Consider the following 13,213-nt stretch of genomic DNA (forward strand, 5'->3'; position numbering starts at 1 on the left):
CCACTAGTGAACAGAGGCACCACCCAGGCCCCCAGGGCACAGCTGTCCATGCCAGGGCCTCCACCACTGGCAGCAGAACCTGGGGACAGGTCGGGCCCAGGCGGGGGTGGGGGAGAGCCCCAAGCCCTTCCATCACAGGCCTCCCATAGAGCAGGGGCAGACACAGGGCCTGGGGGGGGAGGGGGCGTGGACCTACACAGGCAGCCAGGGCTGAATGGGCAGGGCCTCTGAGCTCTGGGGGGCCCCAGAGGGAGGGCAAGAGGGTGAGGGCCAGAGAGGCCACTGGAGCTCCCACCAGAAGCAGAGCAGATGCATGTGTTATGAGGCGGGCAGCACCCCTGGCTCCGCTCCTGTGGGCATGGGCGCCTTTCCCACAGGTGTGGGGGTGTCTGCCCTCCCTCTCCACAGTAAAGGAGCGGGCAGCTAGGAACTGGCAACAGCCACCAGGGATGTGAGTGTAAAGACGTGGCCCGCCCTTGGTGTGGACACTCAGTGGCTTCGTGGGCGGGAAGCTCCATGCCTGGTGGGGACACCCTCACCTTGGAGAACAAGTCTGACCGAGGGGTGTTCCTGGCCGTCCTGGCTTACACTCCCACTGCCCCCCAAAATCTCCAGCTGCCTGCCCTCCTGGCTGCCAGTCCAAGGTAGAGAAGACACCTTTGTAACTTGAGTATAATTTGCCTTTTAATGAGAACAACGTGTGAAAATGACAGAACGCCACTGCGTGCGCAGACAGCGGCCACAGAATACCCATCAAGGTCATCCTGCCCGAGGGAGGGAGGGGGAGGACGCAGGGGGCTGGTCCAGTGCAGGAGCGGGCACTGGAGCCCACGGCCCACCCCTTCAGTCCCGTGGACAATGGGGTCACCACTGTTGGCCTGCACACGCCTCTTGAACGGTAAGCAGAGATCGAAAGCACAGCAGCAATAATACTGGGTTAAGTCCTTCCTTGCGTAAAACATCTGAATTAATTCATTGAAGGTATCAAAAATATACCCTGTAAACCAATACATCATTTACACCTGCCTTTCCTTCCCACCGCTGCGGCAACGATGTGTGAAAAAAACAGTCCAGTTCCTTGGAGCATCCGCACGCCCCAGGCCACACCTGGCCCTTTCGCCCACCCATCTGGTCTGACGTGGTTTCCAGCAGTCTCATTGGCTGGGGCAGCCCATGGGGACCGGGATGAGAGCGCTGGGGGCTGGACAGGGCCTGCGTCCCTCTGTCCAGAGCGCTAAGCAGGATGGGGGCGGAGGGGCGGAGCAGGGGGCTGCTAGCTCAGTTTAGACTTTGGTTCCAAATGCATTAAGCGGGGAGGCAGTGGCATGGGAGGTGCATGGTCGTCCTGCTTTGGGTCCCTGGCCGCCCCGGCCTTGGGCGTGTGGCCACCGCACGCCCGCCGCGCCCCCTCCCCGGCCCCTCCCCTCCCGAGCACCAGGTAAACATCCCCTGAGTAAGGTCACTGCACAGGGCCAGCCCGGGGCGGGAATCGTAGTTAAGGCTTTAGACAGGCAAGGATGCCAGCTCTGGATGGACGGACAGACGGGCACGCAGGCAGACTCAGGGGCTCCTTCCTCGGCAGGGGGAGTTGGCAGCCAACCCGCTCCTGGCCGTCTGATCCCGCTCCTCGCTGGGCCCCGGCGCCGCCCCCACCCCACGGGTCAGTCACTCGCTGTCGGAGAGTGTTTCGTACTGTGAGCACAGCAGCGGCTTGGGCTCCTCATCCCAGGCGTGGTGGGGTCCGGCAAGAGGCCCGCCACCCGTGGGCAGGCCAGGTGGAGGGGGGGAGGCCATGACCCCAGCTTGCAGTCGCATGATCAGGGGGTTGTAGGGGAACGGCGTGGAACCTGCCGGAAAGATGGGTAGAGATGGTGCCCGGGAGGCCCCACGAGCTAGGAGGACCCCCACCCCGATCCCAGCCTGGCCGCCCACCACACCGGGATGGGGGTGGGCCTCTGCCTGGCTGCTGTCCCAACCCTCTAGCTTCTGGAAGCTTCCTTAGAGTTACCAGCTTCCATCTGCCACAACCCAAGCATGTGCACCTGCCCATGCCTGGTCAGCAGGGCCAGGTAAGTCGCTGCCCCGCCACTGCCCCCCCTTCCGAGACCCCAGGCTCTCGGGCTCTCCCCACTCAACACCCTCCAGGCTCTCCTCCAGGGAAAAGCCCGCCCTCCCGCCACCTAGCTCTAGATGAGTCTCTGCCTCCCCCACCACTCTGCTTCTGGAACCCCTCACCGGCACTGGTCAGGGCCAGAGGCAGGCTTCCCCAGGCCCCTCTGGGGTCACACCCTCCACTCCACCCTGCCCGCCCCGGGGGCTGTTCACGAGCTGGGGCTCGGCCAGCCAGGCCCTGAACTGCCTGCTGGGTGCTCCACGCACAGAGGGTGCTTGGGCACCATCCTGGCCCAGCGCTGCCCCTGCCCACCTGCGGATGAGGGCCGGTCCTCCCACACGCGGCTGGTGAGTGGGGTCCGGCGGTTGCAGTCTCCCTCCGAGTGCACCGAGGAGACCGAGGGCGGCCGGTCTCCGGGCGCCAGGCCTGGGGCTGGGGACTTGGCTTTTCGACTGCTGGGTCTGCCAGAGACTTTGGCCTTCCCGCCACCACCTGCAGGGGATGCATGGAGGGAATGCTGGGGTGAAGACGGCACTTGCCATGGGGGGGGGGGTAGGCTGAGGCCCTGGCTCCCTGGCTCCCAGCCCCAGGTGGGGTGGCGGAACAGCAGCTCGCCCCAATGGAGAGCCAAGTTGGTGGGCCAGCTGGCCTGACTGGCCGTCAGCCGAAACTGGGGGCTGATTCTCCACCAGGGGTGTGGGCTGACCCCTGAGGGTCTGGTCCTAAAATTTACCCCAGGGCTGTGTGTGGCAGGGGGGTCAGCAGAAGAGCCAGATGCCCAGGCTGGGCTGGGGCCACAGAGCCCCGTGGGGCATGTGGGTGCTAGATCGCTCTGTTCCCCTACACTGATGCGGCAGAACAGGTCAGGGGCTGGGGGCGGAGGGAGCCGGCTCCTCTGGTTTCCCCAAGTCCTCGTCTGAGCATGGGGTCGGCCCCCAATAGACATGGTCCCCTCCATCAGGCCCAGGGACAGCAGCACGCACAGCGTGTCCCCAGAAAGGCCGAGCCCTCTGACCTGGCTTCCCGGGGCCCAGCGGCCCCCGACCCACACAGAGCGGCCGGGCCAGGACCCTGGGGCCTGTGCCCAGAGGAGAAGGCAGGGTAGGGCTTGGGCAGCAGTGTGAGCGGTTTTAGAAAAGCAGCAGCTCCTTTGGGCTAGTGGGCAGGAGGCCGGCAACTTGGACACTTGGGGTGCCCGGCCGGCTTGGGGTGAGCCAACTGCAGGGCGACATCAAACAGGCACAACGATAAAGTCACAAGCTCGGAAGCTGGAGGGGGCTGGTCAGAGGAACAAGGGGCGGGGTGGGGGGTGAGGGAGGACGATTAATGACACCGGGTGGGGGACAGACGGGAGGTCTGCAGACCTGGCGAGGTGAGTGCGTGTTCGCTCCGTCCGTCAGCAGCGGTTATGGGCATAGCAGCGGGCAGGCTGGCACCGGCACTCAGAGGGTTAAAAGCATTGGCGCTGAGCGGGTGCTCCTCCCACTGGTCATATTTACCCATGAGCGCCTTTCTAATTATGGCCTCCAGCCCCATGTTGGTGCTGGCATGCTCCTGCACCGCCTGGCTCCTACAGGTCATAAGGCCTGGGAGAGAGAGACAGACACACAGGGGCCGGGAGGGGCCGGGACATTGGGAGAGGGAGGGACGCAGGGGGAGAGGGAGGAGAGAGAAATACACGGTGAGCACATTTCCGCAAGCACTGGGTTCCCTGCTTCCCTATCCCCCCTCACTTTTCTCCAGGGTGCCAGAGGAGTAGGGGGGCTCCCTCTAGGTGGGCCCCAGAAGCTCTTGGGGTGCCTCGGGGAGGTTGGGGAGGGGAGGGGAGGGGAGGGGAGATGCGCCCCGTCTCATTTCTGCTTTGCCTTGTGGGGAATCAGAGATCCCTCTGCCCGCCCCCCACAACCCCCCAAACCATCTGGGGCTGTTTTTTAAATTTCAAGTGGTCTTAAAAAGGGGGGTGGGGTGGGGAAAGGGATGTGAGGGAGCCAGAGGTCACCCAGTTTGGTGAAGGGGCTGCTAGGAAACTGGGTCAGGGCAGAAGTAGGTCCAGAGCATTGGGAGAGGGGGCCTGGGGGGTCCCCGGGATGGGCGGGGGAGGGAGGAGAAGTGACCGCCCATGACCCGGCTGCCCCCCTGGGGTCTGACCCCTGCCCAGCTGGCCTGCCGCACCCCCCGCCCCCCCCGGAGCCACAAGGAGAAAGGAGCAGAAACGGACGGTGAAGGGTCATAGCCATGCAGTTACAGTGCGTGCGGCGGACAGGGCAGCGCTGGACACAGTGGCACGACCCCGGCCCGGCCCCGCCCCCGTCACAAAGGGGGCCGCCCCAGGCGGAACCTCCCAGACACCCACTGTGCACCCCACCAAGCCCGGCTGTCCGCCAGGCCTCTGGCCCCTCCGCCTGGGCCCGTAGGGGACTTGGCCACCTGCGGACTGTCTCTTTTGGGCAGTCCTTGAAATCAAACCGCTCAAGTCTGCCAGCCGGTGTCTGGGCAAGGCACCGCGGCCATGAAGGTGAAACTCCCACAGTGTGAGGGGAGCGCGTCCCTTTCAGTGCGCCACCTTCTCGGGGATTGTCCCCTTTCCCTTTTAATCACAAGCTCGCCTGCCGCCAGGGACGGCCTCTCCACCTTGGCCATGCTTCATTAACACTTAAAAAAAGCCGTGTGAGCCGAGGAAAAGCCGGGGGAGCACTTCTGCATGTCTAAGCAAGCACTGGCTGCCATGACCCCACCCAAGGCATCCGACACCCGGTGAACAGACACCAGGGCGGGCGGGAGGAGCTGGGCGTCTCTGTTACAAAGCAAAGTCGGGAAGGGCAGCGGCAGAGATGGGGTCTAGGGAACGGTGTTGTGGACTAAACTTCTACAGAGTCAGATGCGATCGACTTTTAGCCCACGTCTCCATTGCGTGGCTGCGTGAAGTTCAGCGCGCGTATGCACCTGTGTGTGTCCAGTCTATATTGAGACGCAGAACATTCTGGAAACATTCATTTCTAACCACCTTGTTGTTTCCACCAAATTGCCTCTCCATGGCCTGTGTGCTCAGTGCAGCCACCGGTGTCTGGTCTCTGGGCAGACAGATGTGCCCCAGTCGCAACCCCTATTTGGAGGCTCTGATTCCCCCCAAGAAATCCCGTTCTCTTCTGCTCACTGTTCTCGAGGCTCAAAGGCCCTGGCAGGCCCCCAGGGCAGGTCAGCACATCTGCCCCACTCTCTGGCCCCAGGGCCCCAGTGAAACACAGACAGAAGCCACACCACCAGCCCAGGCTGCTTGGCCCGCCAGGGGGCTCCCACAGAGGGCAAGCCCCCCATCTGCACTGGGCTCCAGCCTTCATAGCAGACTCCTTAAGAAAACTTCCCCCAGTACACCCCAGTTGCTTCCAAAGAGGCGGCAGGCAGTGTGGTCCCTGCTGCAGAATGGGCTCAACCTCCAGGGTTCCCCTATTCCAAAACCCCACAGCAGTCTTAGTTTCTAGCTCAAGAATGCATGGGAATTTTGGATCCGTCTCTGCCACACGTCTGCATCTGACCTGGCCCATATCTTCAAGCAACACTGATGTTCTGTCTGTTAAACTACCCACATGGACCCCAAGGGAAGCTGTCCATGCCCGTCCCCACGTGCACACCTCCCAAGACCCGGCCCACGGCGAGGGAAGTTTCCTGACGGGTGTGCGTGCATCTGCCACTGTGATGAGCACACCAGGGGCCTTGAGGTCAACTCCAGACGCCCCCCGACACACCCTCAGGCTTGGCAGTGATGGTGGGCAGGGGCAGGGCTGGGTGGTTACCTGCTCCGGTGATGGCCGGCATGTTAAAGATCTCTGTCCCTGGCTGGCCGATATCTGGAGGGGCATGTGGATGAGAGGGGTGAGACCCACAGGTCCTGGAAATCACCTGCCCCCACCTGCCCTGTCTAGACTGAGCCAGGTCTGGTCCGTGGAGGGTATTTGGCGAGGCTCTAGGGCTGCCAGCCTGGCCAATGGCCTGAAGATAAGCCTGCTACTCGGCTCCAGAAAAACTTTTTGCCCCAGGCCCCACGGCAAGCAAGGTTTCCTGAAACCACAGATGGTGGCTGATTCTCAGTTCATGGCACCTCTAAGCCATGGGGACTGCTCCGGGCCAGGCGCCGTGCAAAGGGCCTGTCACCAGAGCCAGGATTTACACCTGTTACCACAGAACAGAGCCCAGTCACAGCTCATGAACAGGGGTGTGCACGGGTCTGACCACCACCTCCTGGAGGGGCTTAGGCAGCCTTCTAGCTGCCACACTCAGTGCCAGCAAACCGAGGCCCCAGGGGGTCCTTGGATGTGGGGCAAAGGTGCACAGGAGCCCACCTGGCTTTGGCAAGCGGCTCTCTGCTGCCATGCCATCCCTCGCCCCAGTCCCCCGCAGGCCTTACTGTATTCCGGCTCATTGCGGTTGTGGGTGTTCAGCTTCTTGTTGATCTCCTGTTTCTTGGACTTGACCATGGCAGAGTTGCTCTCCGTCAGCTTGCTGAAGAAGGCTGGCGGCTGGCTGGTGTTGCCTGGAGACTTGGAGCCCATCCTGCTGCAAGGACCGGGTGCCCTGGAGTCAGCTCATGGGCACTGAACGGTGAGGGACGCTCATCCCCTGTACTGCCTTAGGAACTCGGGACCCAGCGCCCCCACCCCGTGCCCACCTCCTCCGCCTCCAAGGCACTGCGTCCTGAAATCTCTGTGGCTCACCTGTCCTTGAGCTCAGATGCCCGAGCTCCAGAGACCCGAGCTGCCCGGGTCGGCCATCACGCTGCCTGCTCTAGCCCACACACTGGGAAGGCCGCACCCCTCCCCAGGCTGGTGGTCCGCCCCCACGCCTCCCGAGCCCCGAAGTGGCCAGCACGCCGAGCTCATTCTCACTTATGGCTTCAGCAGGTGCTGGCAAGCAGGGCCCGGCCTGAGCTAAGGGACCCTGGCCTGAGGCTCAGGAAGCGGCCCCTGCAGCTGTGGTGTATGCCAAGCAGGTCTGAGCCCCCAGTGCACAGTGAGGCCTTATCAGTGAGGGCCATGGTTGGCCAGGCGCTGAGCCCCAAGTCCCAGGCGCCCTGGGGTACCTGGGCTCTGCCGGCTCCCCATCCCGGTAGAGCAGCGGGTACATAGCACTCCGGGGATGTCCGGGCTCAGCCATGCCCTCGGGTGGGGACACGGGCTCAATCCCATCCTCGCTGCTGCCCAGGGCTGCCGTCTTGCTTGGCTCTGGAGACCTGGGTGGAGAGAGGCCCCTGGGGTGCTCAGTGCACCCTCCCCAGGGCATTCCTCTCCCACCCATCCTTGCTCTGAAGCAGCTCCGCGTGCTTTCTCTGCAGTCAGGCACTAAGGATTTCAGGCATTTTGGACCACCTGTGGCCTTTGCTATATATTCTTGATTCTTCCCCCTGCAACCGCCTGAAAGCAAAACTACCTTCTGCCCACAGCCTGTGAGAAGGCAGGCAGTGGGAGCTACTTTGCAGACCCCTCCTGCACTCCAAGGCAGGCACTTTGCTGCTCCCCCAGAGACGTCCTGGGCCTGACACCCAGCACCTGCACGTGGAACTGCTCCCAACCCCTAGGGTCGGGGCTGAGGGTGTCCCCACAGGCCGCTCAGCCAACCCAGCTCCACCTTCCCTGGTCATACACCCGGGACTGTGTAAGAACCCAGGTGACCACTTGTCTGGAACCCAGAGGGCGGCCACGTGTCCATTATTATCTGTCAGCTCGGGGCACCCCAGCCCCAGCCTCTCCCGGGCAACAGCACCAGCCAGGCCCTGGCCCTCCCCAGTGCTCACCTCTTGCCCCCCTCGCTGTGGGGGGAGCCACGGGTCGGGGCGCCATGGTCCGGGGGTGGGAGGTAGAGGTCACTGGGTGGGCGGCGGAGGTCCAGGACGGGGCAGCTGGCCCCGGGGAAGGAGTAGAGAGGGGCAGGGAGGGGTGTGTTGAGCTGCTGTGGGTGGTGACGCGTGTAGTCCTGCGTGATGACCTCCTGCAGCCCAGAGCAGGAGAGAGGCTGGTCAGGCCGTGGGAGAGGGCTGGACTAAGTCTGGGGCTGAGTTCTGCCTCAGTGCTTTGGGACCTGCCCAGCAAGCGTGGGATGGGGGCAGGGCCGGGTGGTCTCAGACCGGGGACCCCAAGAGGTAGGCAGCTGGGCAGGGGCGGCCCTGGTCTGAGTCTGAGGTCTGGGGGACCCTGAGGGCTTCCTCACCGAGCCCCAGATCCCTGCCCGCCCAACTGGGCCTCGGTTCCCCACCAGAGAATGCGGCTGTGCTTGGCCTCTGCGCCCCCCTGGGCCTGGCTCCCCAGGTAAATGGTGCTGGGAGGGGTCAGAGGGGTAGTTACACTGATGTGCTGTGCCAGAGTGACCACCCGCTGGTGACCTTTGACCCCCGGGGCGGCCTGCAGCAGCGGGCTGGATGAGGGCTGGTTCTCGGGCAACGGCCGCAGGTGGGGCAGGTGTGTGGCCTCGCCGCCGAGCTTCCCGGGGCCTGCGGGCAAAGCAGAGCCGTTGAGCGGGCAGGAGGGGTGAGGCGGCTGCCAGCCGGGGCTGGGCTTGGAGTGGGCGTCTGGGCTGACTGCCCCCTCCGGCACCTCGGCCTGCCCATCCGTGGGGTGGGCCGCAGTGGGCGGGCCCTACCTGGCTGCTTGTGCCGCAGCTCCCCTTCCAGGTGGCTCTTGTCAAGCTCCTCGAGGTGTTTGGGGAGCCCCTTGTCATGGCTGGGTGAGGTCACGGGGCTGACGGGCTCCACCCCATCGGGGCTGTAGCTGCCGCCGTGGTACCCTACAGTGGGCAGGCAGGTCAGGGGCCGGGCCAGGGGGCGTCGGGCTCTCCCTCCCAGCCACCCTCCCACGCTGGCTGGGTCCCCGGGGCCGAAGGGGAGACTGGGGGCAGTAAAGTGACGGGGGAGCCCGAGCAGGGGGCAGCTGGCAGGCCAGGGGTGGGTGTGCACGGACACAGGAGAGAGGGCTCCTATGGATGGAGACTGGGAGGTCAAGAGAGACGGAGAAGAGCAGAGATCAACAGACCACGTGAGGGCAGAGACAGACCGAAGCGGAAAGAGAGCCAGAGGCACCGGTCTAGATGTTGGGGGTCGGGAGAGAGGAAAAGCAGGAGTGAAATGGGGGGCAGCAGTGACGAGTGAAGGAGCGAGGTTGGCTGGGCAGGAGAACGTGCGTGACTGTCCTGGGGCGCCCTCACTTGGGTCACAGCCTCCGCAGCCCCCCCACCCCCGTCCAGCAAAGAGGAGCCCCCCCTGGGGCGGGGGCTTCTGGCAATGGGCTAGAAGGGACATGGGGGGCAGGCACGCCCCCCAACGCCCTCCAGCTAGGCAGGACGCAGGGCCGAGGATACCGATGTCCTGGGAAGCAGGAGCGCCCTCCCACCTCCTCCCCCCCCCCCCCTGCAGGACCCTCCAGTGAGTTTGGCCCGAGCCCTGCTGCCCCGCTTCCTGCTCCCCAAACGAAGGTGCGCAGAGGGGAGGATGGGAGGCGCAGTTGAGGTCGAAATCACAGATCCATTCATCAAAGGAAAAAAAATAAAAAATAAAAAAGCGAAAATCCAAAAAAAAAAAAAAAATCACGATAGAACGATGTGCAAATGATGAAGCGCCTGCGGAGGCGGGCGGGCGGCAGCCGGAGGAGTCGCCAGAACGTGCAATCGACGAAGACGGGTTTAAACCAAAATGCCGAAACCAACAAAAATATGAGGGGAAAAATAAAAAGCAGAGATCTGAAAATATCTCGAGGCCACGAGACGGGGCGGGCGGGCGGCGGCGGGGCCGGAAGTCTTACCATCGCGAGCGGAGTCGTCGGCCAGCGAACCTCCTTCTCGCGGCCCTTTATCGTGAGCAATTTGACGCATGATAATCGCGTCTATGAAGGTGGCCGCTGTCAGGGTGGTCTTACCCAGAGAACGGAGTTCCAATTCCTGGATGGAAAAGGGTTTACTTTGAGTCTTTTCCCGGTGCGGGTCCGCGGCTGAGGCGGGGGGCGCCGGCGGGTCCGGGCTGGTGTGGTGGGGTGCGAGGCTCTTTGCTGGGGTGCGGGCGATGGCAGAGTGGCTGGAGCCGGGCGGCACCAGGGGTCGGGGCTCGGTGGCCTTGCCGGGGGACGAGGCGGGCTCCAGCGCCGAGCGGGCGGGGGGCTTGGGGAGGAAGGCGTGGCCGGCTTCTGCCCGGGGCCGCTCAGGCCGCGCCCCCCGCGGCGCCTCCTTGGGCAGCAGGACCGGCTCCGAGAGCGGGGGGTAGACCCCATCCAGGGTGGCACCCAGTGGGCAGTGGGCAGCGGGCGGGAATGTGGCCGCCGGGCGGACAGGTGAGGAGGTGGAGGTGGACCTGGGGAGAAGAGACAGGGGTCAGGCAGCTGCAGAGTCAGATGCGGGGTCCAGGAGCCCAGGTCAGGTCGCACCCTCGCTTGAGCCTCCGGAGAGCCCCAACCTCGGAATCCTGTCCACAGCTCCCGGCTGCTCCCACAGGCCATCCTGACGCGGCCTCACCTAGCCCGCCACTCACACTCGCACTCAACGTCAACACTGCACAACTCTGAGCTGAGCGTCTCCTGGGCGTCAAGCACTGCCCTAGACACGGGGCGGTGCTGGGCGAGAAGCAGGAAGTAACGCGGAAGGGCTTCCAAGCTCCCGGAGAAGCCAGACTGCGTAGGGGTGACGGACAGGCCGAGGGCCCGGCAGCGCGTGGCCCCTGCAGGGCAGCAGGGAGTCGGGGTGAAAGGGCACAGCAGCCAGGTGGGGCCTGCAGGGTCTGTCTCGGGAGCTGGCATGTGAGCGGGCCAGCTGAGGACACAGAAGTAAATAAATGAGAGCCCAGTGAAGGGCAAATGGCCGGACAAAGGCCCCGAGGGTCGGCCAGACTGGGTGGCTAGACAACCGTTCAGTGGGAGGGGACAGAAGAGGCGAAGCAGGCCCCGCGGCCCACCGCGCACCGCGGACCAAAAGACCCCGACCTTCCAGGACTCCGGCCAGCCCCTCTGCCTGGACAGCTCTCCCCACCCCAGCAGGGCTGGCTCATGCCCCTTCCTCCAGGGAGCCTTCCCGGACCACTGCCTGGTCCAGACCCCAGGGGGCAGGGCCTGCACAAGCCGCTGCTGCAGGAGGAGCCCCCCAGCAGGCTGCCGGCTGAAGGGACGGAGAGCTTATCACTGCTGACCTGCTGCGGGAGAACAATATGCCCGCTCTGCAGATGAGGAAACCGAGGCCTGGCTATGTGCTGACGTTGCCCCCAGTGGCCTCCTGCCAACCCCAGCATTTCTCGAGGCCTTTCACTGCCCGGGGGTCCTCAGCTGCCCCGGGAAGGGGACACATCGCCCCAACCGGGTTTCTGGTTGGCTGTGTTAGCCCAGAGAAACCAGTGACCACGCTCTGGTCAGCCAATGCTTCCGCCCTGAGTCGGGGGACAAAGCCAATGCTTCTGGGGAACAACAGCATCATTTTTCACACTTGTCGTGGGGGGGCGGCTGTGACTTCAAGCAGTCAAATGGGGGTGGCACTTATACGAATGGAGACAGCTACCTGGAGTCATGTCCCCAGTGGGGAGGGGCCCAGGTAAGCAGCTCTGCCCAGTCTCCGGGGCTCCCGCCAACAGGGACCTGGGCGCACGTGGGAGTGAGTGGACTCTGTTCGCGCCTGTGCCATCACTTTCACCTTAGGGGGAGTCTCTCTCCCAGCTCTCACCCCTCTGCTTTCCAGAGCTGTACCCAACATCCCCCGCTTGTTCATCCACCTGCCTAAGTCATCGCCCAATCCACCCACCCACCTATGATCCATCCACCCACCTAACCGAACATCCCCTGCCCGCCCACCCACCCACCCACCTACATACCTAACTCACCATGCCCCCAATCCATTACCTACCCTGCTGTCCTTCTAATTACATACCCACCCACCTAGCCACCACTTCCATCCAAGGACTCACCGCCCGCCTGACCGGTCATCCACTCCCTTCCCACAGTTGTCCACTGCCCGTCACCCTCCACCCACTGCCAGCTCACCTGTCACCCATCCACTGACCCATTCAGAACCCGGTCTCCCCCACTCAGCCCTTCACCGACCCACCTGCTGACCGGCTTACCCGCCTTCTGACCCGCCCACCCCTCCTGTAGCCATCCGCGCTCTCCTGCACTCACCCCCACCCACCCCACCGCCCACGTGCACTCACTCCTCGCCTGTCCTTCCATGTACCCGCGTCCACTTCTCCACACATCTGACCAGTGTGCACCCACCCCCCGCCCACCCCCTCCCTTGTGCCAACCTGGCCCACCTCAGGACCGTGGGCGTGCTGGGCTCCACGGAGGTGATGATGCCCTTCACGCCCGTGTTGTGCAGCACGCTGGGTCTCTGCTGGATGGCGTCCTGGGTCCGCGGGGAGATGGGCGAGTGCTGGTGGGAGTGGGAGGCGGGGCGGCTGCTGCCACTCCCACCGCTGCTCTGCTCTGTACCTGGAGACGGCCGGGGGTCAGGGGCTGGCCAGGTGCGGACACACGGGCCGTGGGGCTCGGGACGGGGGGCTGGAGAGGGGCTCTGATCCCTACCAGGTCTCCAGATGGGTGCATGCTCTACCGTTGTGGTGGACGCGAGGATGGACTTCTCGCGCTCCCGCTCGCGGTCCCGGTCCCGCTCGCGGTCCCGGTCCCGCTCTCGCTCCCTCTCAGACGAGGACGTGGCAGTTGGTTTTGTCAAGTGCGTGGGGCCCCCTGGAAATGAAAGGGCTGAGTGAGACTCAGCCCCAGGGCCACCAGAGCCTCGACCTGCCTTCTGGGGTAGAACAGACAGGGCAAGGTACCTGCTTGAGGACACCTAGTGACCTTGCCCAGGGGCCCCAGTCCTGACCCAGGAAGAGGTGCAGGAGTTACCTGGGGAGAGCGGGGAGCTGCTGAGTCTGCCGAAGTGCTGCGGTGCAGTGGGGAGGTAGGCGAGGCGGTCCATGGCGGTGGCTGGTGTGCCCGGTGTTGGAGGCACCAGCACAGGCAGGTGTGGCACTTGGGACAGGTCAATGATACCTGAGGAAGTTGGCAGAGGCGGCAGTTAGCTGCAGGGGTGGGGAGGGGCAGGTGGAGCGGTGCTGCGCTCAAGAGAGGTTGCAGCGGTGGCCTCGATGTC

The 13,213-nt window shown here is 64.2% G+C and overlaps 1 protein-coding gene across 1 annotated transcript in view; it reads right to left on the bottom strand.

The window, feature by feature from the left end:
• Positions 1-666: 666 nt before the first annotated feature.
• Positions 667-13,213, bottom strand: part of NCOR2 (nuclear receptor corepressor 2) — a 170,433-nt gene continuing 157,886 nt past the window's right edge. Inside the window, exons 38-50 of the mRNA XM_012730934.1 lie at positions 12,967-13,113; positions 12,646-12,807; positions 12,366-12,552; positions 9,895-10,436; positions 8,741-8,884; positions 8,446-8,591; positions 7,899-8,092; positions 7,188-7,337; positions 6,516-6,664; positions 5,905-5,958; positions 3,478-3,699; positions 2,426-2,605; positions 667-1,847 (exon numbers count right to left, since the gene is read on the bottom strand). Of these exons, the coding sequence (XP_012586388.1) occupies positions 1,666-1,847; positions 2,426-2,605; positions 3,478-3,699; positions 5,905-5,958; positions 6,516-6,664; positions 7,188-7,337; positions 7,899-8,092; positions 8,446-8,591; positions 8,741-8,884; positions 9,895-10,436; positions 12,366-12,552; positions 12,646-12,807; positions 12,967-13,113 (2,459 nt within the window). The 3' untranslated portion in view covers positions 667-1,665. The remainder of the gene's footprint in view (positions 1,848-2,425; positions 2,606-3,477; positions 3,700-5,904; positions 5,959-6,515; positions 6,665-7,187; positions 7,338-7,898; positions 8,093-8,445; positions 8,592-8,740; positions 8,885-9,894; positions 10,437-12,365; positions 12,553-12,645; positions 12,808-12,966; positions 13,114-13,213) is intronic.

Source organism: Condylura cristata, unplaced genomic scaffold (assembly GCF_000260355.1).
Source record: "Condylura cristata isolate star-nosed mole 26May11 unplaced genomic scaffold, ConCri1.0 scaffold00029, whole genome shotgun sequence".
NCBI classification, from domain to species: Eukaryota; Metazoa; Chordata; class Mammalia; order Eulipotyphla; family Talpidae; genus Condylura; species Condylura cristata.